We start from the raw sequence: 17617 nt of genomic DNA on the forward strand, positions 1-17617 counted from the left end.
TTTTTTTTTTTTTTTTTTTTGAATACTCCTCAATCTGGTTTATGGTGGTGCGGGGATTGGACTTGAGACTTTGGAGCCTCAGATATGAGTCTTTGCATAACCATAACCATCATCTATCTACCCCCGCAACAAGAGTATTTACTTTTTTTCTTTTTTAACCAGAGCACTGCTCAGTTCTAGGTCATGGCGGTCCGGGGGACTGAAACTGGGATTTTGGAGCCCCAGGCATAAGAGTCTCTTTGCATAACCATTATGCTGTCTACCCCTTGCCAAGTATTTGCTTTTCCCCCATATACCCTTGGCCCTTTCTCAATCCTTAGGAGTCATCACTGGATCCTAGCAAACAATCTAGTGCATCTTTGAGACTTTTTTTTTTTTATTCCAGGGTTATCGCTGGGTTTGGTGCCTGCACTATGAATCCACTGCTCCAGGAGGCTATTTTTTCTCTTTTGTTGCCCTTGTCGTTTAAACATTGTTGTTTTTATTATTGTTATTGCTGTTGGCTAGGACAGGTAGAAATGGAGAGCGGAGGGGAAGACAGAGAGGGGGAGAGAAAGACAGACACCTGCAGACCTGCTTCACCGCCTGTGAAGCGACTCCCCTGCAGGTGGGGAGCCGGGGGCTCGAACCGGGATTCTTGCAACGGTCCTTGTGCTTTGTGCCACGTGCGCTTAACCCGCTGCGCTACCGCCTGGCCCTATCTTTGAGGAATTCTTTATCCTAAAAAGGCATTCTCTCAAAGGCAGGACAGCTTTGTTTCCAAAGCTGCTCTGAAGACTTGAGTTTGTTCCTCGTCCCTAGGCGGATGCCCAGGGTTGCTCGGAGGAGGGTCTTGCTGTCTCCTGAAGGTACAGCATCTAGGACATCGGCAAACGGGAGAACGCTGCGTAACCCCAGCAGCAAGGCCCAAGTGCTGCGGCCAGATCCCTCGGGGAACATGCAGCGAGCGCTCCAGCCGCGCCCCGACACGCGCGAGGGAGCCGGGAACCTCGGGGGACCTGGGCCCGGCCGGAAGGGCACCGCGGCCGACGCACCGGCTCCTCCCCAGCGCAATGGCGGCGCGGTGACGGAGCAGCGCGGCTGGGCCACGCCCACCGACAGCGAACCAATGAGCGGTGCCGGCAGAACCGCGGGCCAATGGCGGAAGCGCGCGGGCACGCAGGGGGCGGGCCGGGCGCGCCCGACTTTTCCAGAACACCCGGATAGCGCCTTTCGGCCACGCTGAGCCGGCTCGGGCCCTTCCGTGCGTCGCTCTCCTCCTCTTCCTCCTCTTCCTCCGCTGGCTCGGCAATGGCGGCCGTGAAGACCCTAAACCCCAAGGCCGAGGTGGCGCGAGCCCAGGCGGCGCTGGCGGTCAACATCAGCGCCGCGCGGGGGCTGCAGGACGTGCTGAGGACCAACCTGGGCCCTAAAGGCACCATGAAGATGTGAGGCGGGGCCGGGCGGGCCGGGCACCTCGCGCCCCGCTTTCTGCCTCCGGGCTCGCTCCTTCCGCGCCTCGGCGCCGCGGCCCTTCCTCCCTCGTCCTCGGGGCCGGGGCCGGGTGCTGCCGCGGCCCTTTCTTCTGGGCCCCGGAGCCGCCCCGGGTCTCCGTGGAGAACAAAGCCGCCGCGTGCGCGGCCTCCCCGCCCGGGGCCCGGGGCCCGGCGCCCGCGGGGGTGGGGGCGCCCGGGATCGGGGTGAAGACGAGTCCGGGAAGCGGCCGGTTTCCGTGCGGAAGAGCGAAGCGCCGCTCGGCCCCGGCTGTGGCGCCGGCCACTGGGTCAGGGGCTGCGGGGACTCGGGCCGGGCCGGAGCTGCGCCCCCACCCCCGCCCGGTTCTCCCGAGGTTCTTGGCGTTTGGGCTCCGTTTAGGAAACCGCCGAGGGTGGGGGTAGATGGCAGAATGGTTATGCGAGCAAACTCCTGTGCCGCAGGCACCAGATCCCCAGGTTCAATCCCCTGCATCACCGTAAGCCAGAGCTGAGCAGTGAGTGCGCTGGTTAAAAGAAATCACTGATTTTTTTTTTTTTTTTTTTTGGTCTTCTTTTCACCTTTCTGCTCGTCGGATAGGCTCGTGTCTGGTGCCGGCGATATCAAGCTGACTAAAGATGGCAACGTGCTGCTTCATGAAATGGTGAGCGGCTGCCCCGCGAGGTCGGGTTTCTTGGGTTTCCGGAGGACACTGCAGTGGGCGGCTGATGAACACCCTTTACCCGCTGTCAGGTTGGGGAGGAGCGGTCAGCACAGCGGGCGCAGGGCCGGGAGTCTGGAAGAACTGCTTGCAAAGGCCTGGCTGCAGGAGTGTAGTGATGAAACACGCCCGGCCGGTGAGGGCCGGAGGCAGCGTGGTGGCTGGGCGCCCCGGGCTTCCATGCCTCCCCAGCCTGGATGGTGCGGGGCTCTGCTGCATTTCTTTCTCTGTGTGTCCCGTTAAGATACAGAGCTCTGAGCGGGCCGGGCGGTAGTGCAGCGGGTTAAGCGCAGGTGGCACAAAGCACAGGGACCGGCATAAGGATCCCGGTTCGAGCCCCCGGCTCCCCACCTGCAGGGGAGTCGCTTCACGGGCGGTGAAGCAGGTCAGCAGGTGTCTGTCGTTCTCTCCCCCTCTCTGTCTTCCCCTCCTCTCTCCATCCATTTCTCTCTGTCCTAGCCAACAACGACATCAACAATACAACAACGATTAAAAAAGGGCAACAAAAAAAATATTTTTAAAAATTTGAAAAAAGATGTACAAGCTGGCTGGGCACTAGTGCACCTGGTACAGTATAAGTGTCACAGTGCTTACAGATTCAATCCCAAGTCCCCACCTGCTGCAGGTGTCTTTCTCTCTCTTCCCCCTTTCCTCTCCATTTCTCTCTGTGTCTATCAAATAAAAAATCACTTAAAAGGACATGGAAACTAAACAAGACCCTTTACTGGCTCCCTCATAATTAAAGAGTCTTGGTCACTTTGAAGACATGAAAAATACCTTTTGAAAATATTTATATTTATTATATAATAAATATATTTGTATATTATATAATACACTAACATATAAATACTATGTTTATATAATATGTATTACATATACTATATAATAAATATTTTTTGTATTTAACAAGAGGGATTTTGTTGCCCTTGTTTTATTGTAGTTATTATTGATGTTGTTGGATAGGACAGAGAGAAATGGAGAGGGGAGGGGAAGACGGGGAAAGCGGTCCTTGCGCTTTGCACCACCTGGGCTTAACCCTCTGCACTACCGCCCTACTCCCAGAATATCCTGTTTTTACAAAACTTTCACACAGTAACTTAACATCCCCTACTGATCTGTGCTTAAGAGGGCTAATATTTTTGTTTTGTTACTTATTTTTTAAATTTTATTTTCCCTTTCATTGTCCTTGTTTTATTGTTGTTGTAGTTACTGTTGTTGATGTCAAGGTTGTTAGGACAGAGAGAAATGAAGAAAGGAGAGAGCAGGAGACAAAGATAAGACACCTGCAGGCCTGCTTCACCGCTTGCCCTGCAGGTGGCAGCTGGGGCCTCAAACCTGCGCCGTTTCTAGCTCTTCATGCCATATGCACTTAACCCGCTGCGCTACCGCCCAACTTCCGGAACCGCTTCATTTTATGTTGTGTGAGCAATTTCTTTCTCCGCTTGCAGCAAATACAACATCCGACAGCCTCCTTAATTGCCAGAGTGGCCACAGCCCAGGATGACATCACCGGCGATGGCACCACCTCCAACGTCCTGATCATCGGGGAGCTGCTCAAACAGGCAGACCTCTACATTTCCGAAGTATGCGTGGCGGGGCTCTGTTTATGCACATCCACGTGCCTGAGCAAGAGCTAGCAACATACCGGAGAGTTTAAAGTAGTGAAAGATAGAAATGGTGGCTCAAATGTAGGAGGTGACCATTGGTCCTGGTCTGACGGGTGGACCGAGATGTGGAGGGTGGAGGAACGTCCCATGGGAGCACTGTAGATGGCACTGGGGAAGTTGGCAGCGGGTAGTCAGGTGCTGTGGGACTACGTATGTATGCCAGACTGACAAGACTTTGAGGGAAGCTTTTTTTTTTTTTTAACCTCCAAGGTTAAGGCAAATCTCTGAATACTAAGCTGATGCCAGGAAACATTTCCTGAGAAGAGAACGTAAACTCTTAGCTTCGTTTATGTTTTATTATTTATTTACTTAGTGAATGATGTGAATGAGTTTTAAGTAAAAGAAAAAAAAAAAGAATAGTTGTGCTGACACACTTGGGAGGCTTGTGGCGTCGCCGGCTTGCACAGTGAACACCCAAGTGTGCTTTATAGTTCCCTTGGCTTTGACCCTGTGCTAGAGCAATGTCTGTTCTTTTCCTCTGCGTTGAAAGGGCTACTTTATCCCTTTAAATGTATTCAGAAAAGCAGCACATTATAGTGACTGGGTGAAAGGGTGGGGGTGATCCAGAAAAGCCATCACAGCATTTTTGCATAGAAAAACACCCACAGTGGGGTTGGGTAGTGGTGACACACCTGGCTAAGCGCACACGTTACCATGTGCAGGGCCTGAGGTTCAAGCCCCCACTCCCTTCTCCCATCTCAGTTTTTCTTTTTTTTTTTTTATTATTATTATCTTTATTATCTTTGTTTATTGGATAGAGTCAGCCAGAAATTGAGAGGGAAAGGGGAGGTAGAGAGGAAGAGACACCTGCAGCCCTGCTTCACCACTTGTGAAGCTTTCCCCCTGCAGGTGGGAACCAGGGGCTCAAACCTGGGTTCTTGCACACTGTAACATGTGCACTCAACCAAGGTGCACCACCACCCGGCCCCAGTTTTTCTGTCTTATCAAATAAAGGAAAAGGGGGGAGGGAGATGGCCAATAGGACCTGTGGATTCATACAGGCACTGAGCCCCAGCGATAACCTTGCAACCCAAAACAAACGTCATGACTTTTTTGACTTCAACATACATATTTTTAATTCTTTTTGTTTATTATTGGGTAGAGACAGAAATTGAGAGGACAGGTGGAGATGGAGGGACAGAGACATAGACCTGCAGCCAAGAGCATGAACCTGGGTCCTTGTGCATTGTAATGTCTGTGCTCAACCAGGTGCGCGCCACTTCCTGACCACCCACCTCAGTACTTTCAAAAGCTATCTTTACCAAAAAAAAAAAATTTGTGGGAGTCAGGTGGTAGTGCAGCGGGTTAAGTGCAGGACCGGCTTAAGGATCCTGGTTCCAGCTCCCAGCTCCCCACCTGCAGGGGAGTCGCTTCACAGGCAGTGAAGCAGGTCTGCAGGTGTCTATCTTTCTCTCCCCCTCTCTGTCTTCCCCTCCTCTCTCCATTTTTTTCTGTCCTATTCAACGACGACATCAATAACTACAACAACAATAAAACAAGGGCAACAGAAGGGAATAAATAACTATAAGAGAAAAAAAGTTAAAAAATATATGGTTGTGTGTAATTAATGAACACCAGTACCCAGTGGACTTATAATTGTGTGTTTATTGTAGGGTGTTCATCCCAGAATAATAACAGAAGGATTTGAAGCTGCAAAGGAAAGGGCTCTTCAATTTTTGGAACAGGTCAAAGTAACCAAAGAGATGGACAGAGAAACACTGATAGATGTGGCCAGAACGTCTCTACGGACTAAAGTTCATGTTGAACTTGCTGATGTCTTAACAGAGGTATGTGTGTGGTACAGAAGTTCCTGATATGAGAAGCATGCTAGGGACCGGGTGGCGGTGCATCTGGTTGGACTCACGTTACAGTGCTCTCTGGAACAGTGCTCAAATTAGGTGGTAAGGGACCAGCGATTACTGAATTCTCTTATCTGTTTATTGATTACTTGTTTTTTTTTTTTTGCCTCCAGGCTTATTGCTGGGCTCGGTGCCTGCACCATGAATCCACCGCTCCTGGAGGCCTTTTTATTTCCCCTTTTCTTGCCCTTGTTGTAGCCTTATTGTGGTTATTATTATTGCCATTGTTGATGTTGTTCGTTGTTGGATAGGACACAGAGAAATGGAGCGAGGAGGGGAAGACAGAGAGGGAGAGAAAGGTAGACACCTGCAGACCTGCTTCACCACGTGTGAAGCGACTCCCCTGCAGGTGGGGAGCCGGGGGCTCGAACCGGGATCCTTTAGCCGGTCCTTGCGCTTTGCTCCACGTGCGCTTAACCCGCTGCACTACCGCCCGACCCCCCTATTTATTTTTTAACCAGAGCGCCTGCGCTCCCCACCTGCTGGGGGAAAGCTTTGTGAGTGGTGAAGCAGGGCTGCAGATGTACTTTTCTCTCTGTTTATCTCCCCCTACCCTTACTATCCTGATTTCTGGCTGTCTATTCAATAAATTAAAAGATAATATTTAAAAGAAGCATACTTAACCACTTCCTACTATGGGGTGCAATCTAAATTTTTTTTTTTTTAAAGATTTTATTAATAAAGGTAGAGAGAACCAGACATCATTGGTACATGTGCTGCCGGGGGTCAAACTCAGGACCTCATGTTTGAGAGTCCAGTGCTTTATCCACTGTATCACCTCCCGGGCCACTGTGCTGAAAATTTCCTCCTCACTGAATGAAAAGGCAGCCCAGTGACGTGGGAGGGGCCAGAGTGACTGGAGTGTTGCACTTGGGAGCAGGAAATCCTGGGTTTGACCTTCGACTTGGCGTGTTACCAGAGTGATACTTTGGTTTTCTTTCTCTTTTCTTGTGTTAATAAATAAGTAAACCCTCATGTGTGGGGCCCTGCCTCCAATGAATATATGCATGTGTGAATTCTGCCCATCATAGATGTGGCCACTCAAATCCAGCTAATGGTTATATTCTGCTTATAGGCTGTAGTGGATTCCATTTTGGCTATTCACAAACAAGATGAACCTATTGATCTCTTCATGGTTGAGATCATGGAAATGAAACATAAATCAGAAACTGATACCAGGTAGGCTGTACAATGCTATGAAGTAATTAAGAATTCATAGTTTTACTGGTGATTTATATAGTACATATATTTTGGTGTTTGTGTCTTTAAATGTATAAAGTTAGTGGTGTTGTGTTTAAGGACAGGACCATAAATTTTTTTTCTTGAGGGGGTTAGTGCTTTACAGTGCAATTGTTGACGTAAGCATACAATGTTATTCTGCAGTGTTCCCCCAGAGTTTTCTTCCTGTCCCCCCCTCCTTCCCAGAGTCTTTTGCTTTGGTGCAATAAGAAAGGGTCATAACAAAGGTCATAAAACCTGCCTTTTGAGACTTCTTGCAGAATTTTTATGGTAGGGTTATCCTTGAATGGTATGTTTTAATCATGTATATTTTTAAAATTTTTCTTTATGTGAGAAAGATAGGGGGGAGAGAGAGAAGCAGACATCACTCTGGTACATGTGCTGCTAGGGATTGAACTCAGGACCTCATGCTTGAGTCCAGTGCTTTATCCACTGCACCACCTTCCTTATGTTTTCATCATGGTCGAGAGAGAGAGAGTTAGAACTAGAGTCTCAGTTAACTGTTTTGATTTGTTAATCGATGGTGCTTCCCCTCAGGAAATTGCTAACAGTTTGAATATGTTTTAACAGCTTGATCAGAGGTCTTGTTTTGGACCATGGGGCAAGGCATCCTGATATGAAAAAGCGAGTGGAAGATGCATATATCCTCACCTGCAATGTGTCTTTAGAATATGAGAAAACGTAAGTTTATAGCCTCTTACAGATAGAAGAGAGAAGTAGATGAACTTGGCGTTTGGGGCAGGTCATTTAGGACAATGTCTGCATTATAAGGGCTATGGTTTCTTTTTTACTGTTGTAGTTATTGTTACTGATGTCGTTGTTGGATAGGACAGAAATGGAGAGAGGAAGGGGAGAGAAAGATAGATACCTGCAGATCTGCTTCACCACTTGTAAAGTGATTTCCCTGCAGGTGGGGAGCTGGGGGCTCAAACGGGGTCCTTACACCGGTCCTTGGACTTCGCACCACATGCACTTAACCCGCTGCGCTACTGCTCCCAACTCCGTTTTTTTTTTTTTTTTTTTTTTTTTTTAACCAGAGCACTGCTCAGCTCTGCCTTATGGTGGTGCAGGCAATTGAACCTGGGACTTTGGAGCCTCACACATGAGGGTCTCTTTGCCTAACTATTAATGCTACCTACCCTCGCCCAGGACTATATTTTCTCAGTTGGGTTTGAAAGAGTTGTAGAAAATAGCTTTTTAGGGGCCAGGCGGTGGCACATGTGGTTTAAGTGCACACATTACAGTGTACAAGGACTGACCTGGGTTCAAGCCCCTGGTCCCCACCTGCAGGGGCAAAGCTTTACAAGTGGTGAAGCAGGGCTGCGGGTGTCTGTCTCTTTCCATCTCTCTATCCCCCCATCCCTCTCTATTTCTCTTGTCTATTCAGTAAATAAAATGTTTTTTAAAAATTAAGATGACTTTAAAAAATAATGCTAAAATAATTGGGGGTTAATGTTTTACAGCTGACAGTAAATACAATAGTTTGCGTATGCATAACATTTCCCTGTTTCCCACCCAGCAGTATAACCTAGGTTGTCTGCTACCATGTTCCAGGACTGTAACCCTTCCCCCCCCCCCACCTCACCCCAAAGTGCAATACACCAACCAACTCCAGTCTAAGTTCTGCTCAGTGTTTTCTGCACTGCTCAGCTCTGGTTTCTGGTAGTGTAGGAGATTAGACCTGGGATTTGGGAGTCTCAGGCATGAAAGTCTCTTTGCATAATCATTGTGCTATCTACCCCTACTTTTTTTTTTTTTACCAGAGCACTGCTCATCTCTGGTTTATGGTGGTGTGGGGATTGAACCTGGGACTTCTGGAGCCTGGGCATGAAAGTTTCTTTGCATAACCATTATGCTATCAAACCCCCCCCCCTATTTTTGAGGGGCTGATACTTTAAACCACAGTCATTGACACGTGTGCAATTTTCTTATGTGACAGTCCCCACAATTATCTTCCCCACACCTCCCTCTTCCAGAGTCCTTTGCTCTGGTTCAATATACCATGTCCAGTCTCTGTTCTCCCTCCCCGTCCCTATTTATTAAGTGTGCTAATAATGAAAATTATTTAGTATTCATCCTTCTCTTAGAAAATAGCTTTCTGAACTTGCAAGCTGAATGGCATCGCAGCTGCGTGACTGTTAAATCTTGAGACTAGACCAATATTTAAGGTGATTGCTTGTCTATTCAAAATAAACTTAATTTCTCCCTTCGATCCTCGGTTTTTTTGTTTTTTTTTTCCCCCAACAGGGAAGTGAACTCTGGTTTTTTTTATAAGAGTGCAGAAGAAAGAGAAAAACTAGTAAGAGCTGAAAGAAAATTCATTGAAGATAGAGTTAAGAAAATAATAGAGCTGAAAAGGAAAGTTTGTGGCGATTCAGATAAAGGATTTGTTGTTGTTAATCAAAAGGTGAGAATGAAGTTTTGATTATAAACTTGTCTGGCTCACTTTTCATTTTTAAAGGGACTGACTGATACAAGTCTTTGTATTCTTGCTGCAGGGAATTGACCCGTTCTCCCTGGACGCTCTTGCTAAGGAAGGCATAGTAGCTCTGCGCAGGGCTAAGAGGAGGAATATGGAAAGGTACGTTATTTGAGTAGTGCAGGTCCCAGCATATTTATTTATTTTTCAAGTAAGGTGGGGTAATTCTTTTTCATGTCTGCTTTTTGCATTTTTTCTTTTATCACAGTAAAGTGGCAATAAGCTTTCAGTAAACATCAGTGGGATTTTTGAATTGCAGGTGTGGTCATTTCATTCAACACCGGCTGGGATGTTTTATTTCTGTCCAGTGTTGAAATGAATTCTCACCATTCGTGAGCCTGTGATAGGAGATTTGCCCGATTTTCATAGATGTGTGTATGTTATAACACAAATTGAGAGGGGAGTAGAGAGACATCTGTAGGTGAGCTTCACTGCTTGTGAAGCCACACACATACACACACACACACACACACACACACACACACACACACGGGTATGGAGTGGCAACTCAGACCCAGTTCCTTGTGCATAACCAGGTCCCTAATTTTTTCTTATTCTGGATAGAATAAGAAGAGGAAAAGAGATGTCAAGGGGGCAGATAGAAACATCTGTAAGACTGCTTCACATTTTATAAAGCTTCCCTGCTACGGGTGGAAACTGGGGACTTGAACCTGTGTCTTTGCACTCTATAATGTTTTTATTTTATTTATTTTTTTGCCTCCAGGGTTATCACTGGGCTTGGTGCTAAATCCACTGTTCCTGGAGGCCATTTTTCCCTTTTGTTGCCCTTGTTTTACAGTTTTGTTATTGCTGCCATTGTTGTTTGATAGGACAGAGACAAACAGAGAGAGATGGGGAATACGGGAGAGAAGGACACCTGCAGACGTGCTTCACCACCTATGAAATGGACGCCCTCCCCCCCCCCCCTTTTTTTTTAAGTGGGCTGGGATCCCTCCTGCCATGCATTGAGATAAAGGGAAAGACACTAGAGCTTTCTCAGCCTGTTTCAAGTTTATACCGTAGATGTCAGGACCTCGTTTGTACAACTAGGAGATTTTTGTTTACTCATTTGAGCATTTGATTTTGCTTGTTATGAATAATACTGCTTTGACCTTTGGTGCGCACTTAACTTACCACATTGCTGTGTGTATTTTTCCAGGTCAAGAGTATTTTTAAGAAATATTTGCCCTGGGGCTAGAGAGTGGTGTACCCTGTTGAGCACACAGGATAACCATGTACAAGGATATGGGTTCAAATCATCAGTTCCCACTTAGAGGGGGGGAAGCTTCATGAGTGGCGAAGCAGTGCTGTGGGTGCGTCTCTCTTTGTCTCCCACTACCCTCTCAAGTAAAAGGGACAAGTGGCCACTGGGAGTCTTGACAGCGCTGTTCACCTTTAGATGTCATTTGACGTGCATTCATTCACTTGTGGAGAGGTCTCCAGCTGGTTGGTTGGAAAATGGAAAGACGGCTCCCTAAAAATAATTGATCTCTAAATAAAACTAGTAGAATCAGCACGGTGCCTCAACAGTAGAACACATGAATGTGTGCAACTCTAGGTTTAAACCCTCCACATTTTTTGAAAATCAAAGACCACTCATTTGTGGGGGTGCCTGTTTTACCACGCGAAAATAAGGCTCAAGGAGCCCATGTCCAAAGCTGGTCCCCACAGCTTGGGGTAAGCTTCAGTACTGTGGTATGTTTCTTGAGAGTTTATTTGGAGGTCCTAGCAGAGGAGCGCAGCTATTCTTCTACCGAAGACTGAAGACTGCCCTGAGAGGCTGAAGACTGCTCCTGCTCTGTCTCTATTCTGGGGAGTGGGAGTGCGCAGCTTCCCGGAGGGACTCACATGGTGCAGGGAGGGAGGAAGGGGACACCCGCCTAGCCGGTCAGATCAGCCAAATCAATAGTGGAGATCCATGGGGTGACAGAAGTCGCAGCCAGATCGCCCTTACATCCTGTGGTATCTTCATTTCCCTCTATCTGAAAAACAATCTGGTATAGAACAGTGAATTCCTGCCAGTACCAGCTCTGGAGCAGAGTGTGAGTGTGTGTGTGTGTGTGTGTGTGTGTGTGTGTGTGTGTGTGTGTGTGTGTTTTACCAGAGCATTGCTCAGTTCTGGTTTGTGGTGTACAGGGGATTGAACCCTAGGACTTTGGAGCCTCAGGCATGAGAGTCTGTTTGCATAACCGTTATGCTATCTCCCCATGCCCAAAGCCGAGGTTAATGTAATACTACATTCCTATTTCAGAATGACCCTTGCTTGCGGTGGTGTAGCTCTAAATTCTTTAGACGACCTGAGTCCTGACTGCCTGGGATACGCAGGACTGGTCTACGAGTATACTCTGGTAAGGATGCTTTTTTTCCCCAGAGGCATAAATACTTTCTGGTTCCTGAATTCTTTGGTAGCAGATGTTAATTTTCAAACCACTTTGCTGGGGAAACAGTGATCGACAAGACAGTTGTCATTAGTACAACTTTATCATTATCATTGGGACTCTGTAATTCATTGATTGCTCTGCTTCAGACTTTTTTTTTGTTTGTTTAAGATAGAGATGGGTAAGAGGAGAGAGACACTGCAACACTGCTCCGTTTATTATTATAATTTTAATATTTATTCCCTTTTGTTGCCCTTTTTGTAGTTATTATTGTTGTTATTGATGTTGTTGTTGTTGGATAGGACAGAGAAATGGAGAGAGGAGGGGAAGACGGGGAGAGAAAGACAGACTCCTGCAGACCTGCTTCACCACCTGTGAAGAAACTCCCCTGCAGGTGGGGAGCCGGGGACTCGAACCGGGATCCTTACGTTGACCCTTGCACTTCCGCGCCACCTGCACTTAACCCACTGTGCCTGACCCCCCCCCCCTTTTTTTTTTTTTAACCAGAACACTGCTCAGCTCTGGTTTACAGTGATGCAGGGGGTTGAACCTGGCACTTTGGAGCCTCAGGCATGATACTCTGTTTGCATAACCATTATGCTATCTGCCCCTGAACCACATCTTAATGCCACCTTTGTGCACGGGATCCCCAAGGATCCATTTCCTCCCTTGGGGGTCAAATTTTTACTTTTAGTTTGTGTTGTAATGAAAAACCTTTGCGTGGTACAGTAGATAAGGCATTGGACTCTCAAGCATGAGGTCTTGAGTTTGATCCCCGGTGGCACATGTACCAGAGTGATGTCTGGTTTTTTTCTCTCTCCCAGCTTCCTCGTGAATAAATATTTACTTTTTAAAAAATAGTTTTTTTTTTTTTTTAAATGTATTCGTTCCCTTTTGTTTCCCTTGTTGTTTAACATTGTTGTGGTTATTGATGTTGTTATTGGATAGGAGAGAGAGAAATGGAGAGAGGAGGGGAAGGCGGGGAGAAAGATAGACACCTGCAGACCTGCTTCACCACCTGTGAAGCAACTCCCCTGCAGGTGAGGAGCTGGGGGCTCCAACCGGGATTCTTCAACCAGTCCTTGCGCTTTGCGCCACGTGCGCTTAGCCCTCTGCGCCACTGCCCAGTTCCCTAATGTGGTTTTTAAAAAGACAAACAAAAAAAAACCCATAATTATTTATTTGATGGGGCAGAGAGAAATCTGCAGCACTACTTCACTAGTAAGGCTTTCACCTGGGTCCTTGGGCTTTGTGGTGCGTACACTTCACCAGGTGTGCCAGCATTACCCTAATGTGATCTTAATATGCTGCTTATCATCCCTCCATTAATCCACTCTCCCTGTGTTCATTTCTGTTTCCTTCGTACAGGGAGAAGAGAAGTTCACCTTTATTGAGAAGTGTAATAATCCTCGCTCTGTAACCTTATTGATCAAAGGACCAAATAAGCACACGATCACTCAGATCAAAGATGCAATAAGAGACGGTTTGAGAGCTGTTAAAAATGCTATTGATGATGGTAAGAGCCCTCCTGCACTTAGCATTCTTTATCTTGTAGTCTAGAGGCATGGCTGAATACTGTGTTCTTTTGATCAGTAGTTTACACAGCCAGACACCATGCAAAAGTAAAGTTTTCTCTCTGCAGTGACTTTGGTATGCTAAGATTTGTGTGGCATGTCATCTGTTAGAAGTAGATACAAATAAGTGAACAGACAAGAGCTCAGGTGATAAATTGAAAATCTCTTCGATGTGTTGCTTATAATCACTTTCAAATGCAATATTGAAATTACTATGGTTTCAGAGGTCAGGCAAGGATTGCAAGGATCCCAGTTCAAGCCCCTGCCTCCCCACCTGCGGGGGGGGGGGGTCGCTTCACAAGTGGTGAAGAAGGTCTGCAGGTGTCTTATCTTTCCCTCCTCTCTTGGTTTCTCTCTGTCCTGTCAACAACAGCAGCAATGGGGGGAAATAGCCGCCAGGAGCAGTGGATTCCTGGCCCAGGCACCAAGTCCCAGCGATAACCGTAGAAACAAAAAAAAACTGTGGTTTCAAGAAATTAAAATAGTTTTAACTTTTGAGTGTGTTTCTTATTTATATATTTTGAATATTTTTATTATTGGATAGAGACAGAAATTGAAAGGGGAGGGGGAAATAGACACACCCACAGCCCTGCTACGTCACTCGTGAGGCTTAATGTGAACCCTTAACCAGGTGTGCCACCGCCTGGCCCCTTGTTTTTTATTTTTCACTAACTGTAGAGTTTTCTTTCCTTTGTAGCTTAGCCTTTCTCTCTCTCTCCCTCTCCCATCCAACAGGCTGCGTGGTTCCCGGTGCCGGGGCAGTAGAAGTGGCAATGGCGGAAGCCTTGATCAAGCATAAGTCCAGTGTGAAAGGCAGAGCCCAGCTTGGGGTTCAGGCATTTGCTGATGCTTTGCTCATTATTCCTAAGGTACCCCGACTAATATATATATTTATATATATATATATTTTAAAATTTACTTTATTAATAAGAACCAGGTCAACACTTAGCATGTGATGCCAGGAATTGAACTCAAATTATGTAGTTCCAAAACTTTATCTTGTGCCACTGCCTAGACCCAATTTATTGTTAGCATTTTTAAAAATTGTTGATATACTTAGTTTTAGTGACAGAAAGACCAGAGCACTGCTCAGGCTTATGATAGGTAGTAGGAGGATTGGAACATGGAAGCTCGTGGCCTCAAGCATGAAATCCCTTTGTGTGATCATCATGCTGTCTCCCCTGCGCTACATTGTGGATTTGGGCTAAACAAGTCTGGTCAGTTTTTTTCCTGACACAAGTATCATTTCCTGACCAAGTATCATTTATGTAAACGTAGTCATTTCCTCTGAAGCTTCAGGTGGCAAAAGATGGACACATAGTGTGTTTTTTTTTTTAACCTTTTTTTCTTTTTCTGTACTATTAGTTATTTAATAGTGATTCACAAGGTTATAAAATTACAGAGCTAGTTCCCCATTCATCTACCACCAAAATCCTGTGAGCCAGTTCCCATATATTAAAAGAGTTTTTTTTACTTATGAGAGGACCAGAACTCTGCCATATGTGTTGTCAGTCGTCCAATTTTTCCACTTGTCTTCCTGCTCTTTCTTGCCTCTCCTGTGGGGGGAGGATTAATGGTTTATAGTAAATACAATTACTGGTACTTGTATAAAATTTCTCATTTTTCTGCAAGACACAATCACCCCCCAGGCCAGGTCCTCCACCATGATGCACCAGGACCTGAAAGCCTGACTGTGCTGCCGCCCGCTGCCCTCCCCCAACTCCCAAGTCCTTTACTTTGGTGCAGTACATCAAGAGCCTGTCTTTAAGGATTAAATTTGTTTTACTTTAGGTTCTTGCCCAGAACTCCGGCTTTGACCTTCAGGAAACATTAGTTAAACTTAAAGCAGAACATTCAGAATCAGGTCAACTTGTGGGTGTGGACTTGAACACAGGTAGGAGAATGTAATTATAATTGTAGGGGTTAAACTAGATGACAGTGGTGGGGCAAAAAAGGAGGTTGGGTCTTGGAGAAATCCCATGCAACTTGTCACTAGTGGTGTTGGGGTTTTAAAATAGCCTACATTTTATTTTATTTTGAAATAGACGCATTGAGAGGAGAGGGGGAGATAAGAGAGCCATCTGCCATGCTGCTTCACCACTTGTGAGGCTTCCCTCCTACAGGTGGGAACTGGGGGCTTGTACTTGGGTCCTTGTGCACTGTAACAGGTGTGGCTACTGAGTAAGATGGAATAATTAAGATTAAAATTTTTTTTAAGTTGAATTCAGTTCCGGTTCAAGCCCCCGGCTCCCCACCTGCAGGAGAGTCGAGTGACATGTGGTGAAGCAGGTCTGCAGTTGTCTGTCTTTCTTTCTGCCTCTGTCTTCCCCTCCTCTCCATTTCTGTCTGTCCTATCCAACAACAATGATATCAGTAATAACTAACAATAAAAAACAAGGGCAACAAAAGGGAATAAATAAATAAATATTTTTTAAAATACTTAAAAATTGAATTCAAAAAGAACATACTGCTGGAGAGAGATCCCTGTAACACTGACCATTTGTGAAGCTTGAGCCTGGGTCCTTGGATGTTGTATGTGGGCGCGCAACCGGCTGCTCTACCTCCAGTCTCCAGTTAGTGTCTCTAGGGATTCCATTCTGAGCTTACGACTGTGGTTTAAGAATGGTTCATGTTTCAGGTGAGCCGATGGTGGCAGCAGAAGCGGGCATATGGGACAACTACTGTGTAAAGAAGCAGCTTCTTCACTCCTGGTGAGTTTGGCAAAGCGGAAACCAGAATGGCCTTTAGCAGTCATTCTCTCCCACTGCATCCCCAAGATTTTTTTTTCTTAATTTGAATAGAGATAATCTGAGAGGCAGTGGGGAGATAAAGAGGAAGAAGTAAGTGGTGGTCTGGGAGGTGACGCAGTGGATAAAGCATTAGACTCGAGCATGAGGTCCGGAGGTCAATCCCCGGCAGCACATGTGTCAGAGTGATGTCTGGTTCTTATCTTATAAATAAATAAATAAAACCTTTTTTAAAAAAAGAGGAAGGGTGGGGGAGATAGCATAATGGTTATGCAGACAGACTTTCATGCCTGAGGCTCCTAAGTCCCAGGTTCAGATACCCTCACCACTTTAAACCAGAGCTGAGCAGTGCTCTGGTGTTTCTGTATTTCTCTCTCTGAATCTCTCTCAAAATAAAACTAATATAATGTCAGTAACTTAGAAATCAAGTTGTCGTGATTTATATCTCAATGTGGTCCTAGCGTTTGTTCTTTTTCCTTTTCAGCACTGTTATTGCTACCAACATTCTCCTGGTTGATGAGATTATGCGAGCTGGAATGTCTTCTCTAAAGGGTTGAATTAAGGCTTCCGCCATATATCCTCTGAATCATGTAGACTGCAGAGTGAAAAATATAGCTGTGGGATTTTTATCCAAGCTTCCGAGTGATTTTTCAAAGGAATTTTCTTTTCCCATACGAAAAAAAGGAGAGACTGCTGGTACCTACTCAAATTCTGGTGTTCTGAGATTATAATTACAGTATTTTTTAAATTGCACTGATGTGTACATCAAAAAAAAGCAAGCTGTTTTTTATCCATTGAACCAGATATTTTGTTTTAGCTTCATTGATGAAAAATAAATATTAGATAATCATATGTTACCTTGTTATTAAAATAATCCTTGAAGAACTATTAATGGTTTAGTAATTTCTATTAGATGTATTTTAATTTATCCACTAGTTCCCTATTACCCCGAGTTTGTTTTTATAGTTTATGCTAATATAAATAATGATTTAAAGTTTGAAAGCATCTGTCTCCCAGGTGTACATTCCTGAGTAAAATATTGGATCTGGTGGCCTTTTCTGACTTTAGAAGTAGCTTTGCTAATGTTCTTCCACAAAAGAAAAAAGGTGCGTTGCAGATGGATGAACTAGAGGCAAGGGACCCAAAGAGCTACAAGTATAAAATGGCAAAACCAAATAGAAGTGGACTGGATATGGTTGAGGGGCTGTTGGTTATGGACTGGTGAGGCTTTACATGCTGTGAACCACACTTCCATACCCCTGAACTTTGCTTTTGCTGAAATGTCCGCCCCAGATCTCACACTGTCATCTTTTTCTTGCCCAAATTACTGTTTGTCCTACATCAAATCTGCAGTCCTTGAAGGTCAAGTTGTGTATTGTTAAGCTTTGTATCTTAAGGATGTGGCACTTGCCTTCCATGAGTGTGCAATAAATGTAAAGTTGAAAACCTTTTTGTGATTTTGCCAGTGGTATTCAAGTAAAAACAGAACAAATCAAAGAGT

At 45.6% G+C, this 17617-nt stretch overlaps 1 protein-coding gene and 2 non-coding genes across 3 annotated transcripts; all 3 read left to right on the forward strand.

Annotated features, from left to right (window-relative positions):
* The first annotated feature begins 1144 nt into the window (after window positions 1-1144).
* On the forward strand, window positions 1145-17566 carry CCT6A (chaperonin containing TCP1 subunit 6A). The gene is made up of 14 exons (XM_007530051.3): window positions 1145-1427; window positions 2053-2116; window positions 3622-3756; window positions 5454-5627; window positions 6775-6878; window positions 7509-7619; window positions 9186-9345; window positions 9437-9519; window positions 11669-11765; window positions 13164-13311; window positions 14105-14238; window positions 15161-15263; window positions 16008-16080; window positions 16601-17566. Exons 1-14 carry the CDS (start codon window positions 1291-1293, stop codon window positions 16671-16673), a joined length of 1596 nt encoding a protein of 531 aa, XP_007530113.1. The 5' UTR covers window positions 1145-1290; the 3' UTR covers window positions 16674-17566.
* On the forward strand, window positions 4240-4374 carry LOC132533268 (small nucleolar RNA SNORA22). Its single transcript, XR_009545161.1, has one exon. It is a non-coding gene; the product is annotated as a small nucleolar RNA SNORA22 (small nucleolar RNA).
* LOC132533265 (small nucleolar RNA SNORA15) lies at window positions 13358-13494 on the forward strand. The gene has a single exon (XR_009545159.1). It is a non-coding gene; the product is annotated as a small nucleolar RNA SNORA15 (small nucleolar RNA).
* Window positions 17567-17617: the final 51 nt, after the last annotated feature.

This window comes from Erinaceus europaeus, chromosome 15, assembly GCF_950295315.1.
Source record: "Erinaceus europaeus chromosome 15, mEriEur2.1, whole genome shotgun sequence".
Taxonomy (NCBI): Eukaryota; Metazoa; Chordata; class Mammalia; order Eulipotyphla; family Erinaceidae; genus Erinaceus; species Erinaceus europaeus.

Excerpts from the sequence above, each read along its gene's own strand:
- CCT6A (XM_007530051.3), top strand. The coding sequence starts at position 1,291 with ATGGCGGCCGTGAAGACCCTAAACCCCAAGGCCGAGGTGGCGCGAGCC. Across the intron at positions 1,428-2,052 it reads CCTAAAGGCACCATGAAGAT|GCTCGTGTCTGGTGCCGGCG; the intron begins GTGAGGCGGGGC and ends CTCGTCGGATAG. Across the intron at positions 5,628-6,774 it reads TTGCTGATGTCTTAACAGAG|GCTGTAGTGGATTCCATTTT; the intron begins GTATGTGTGTGG and ends TTCTGCTTATAG.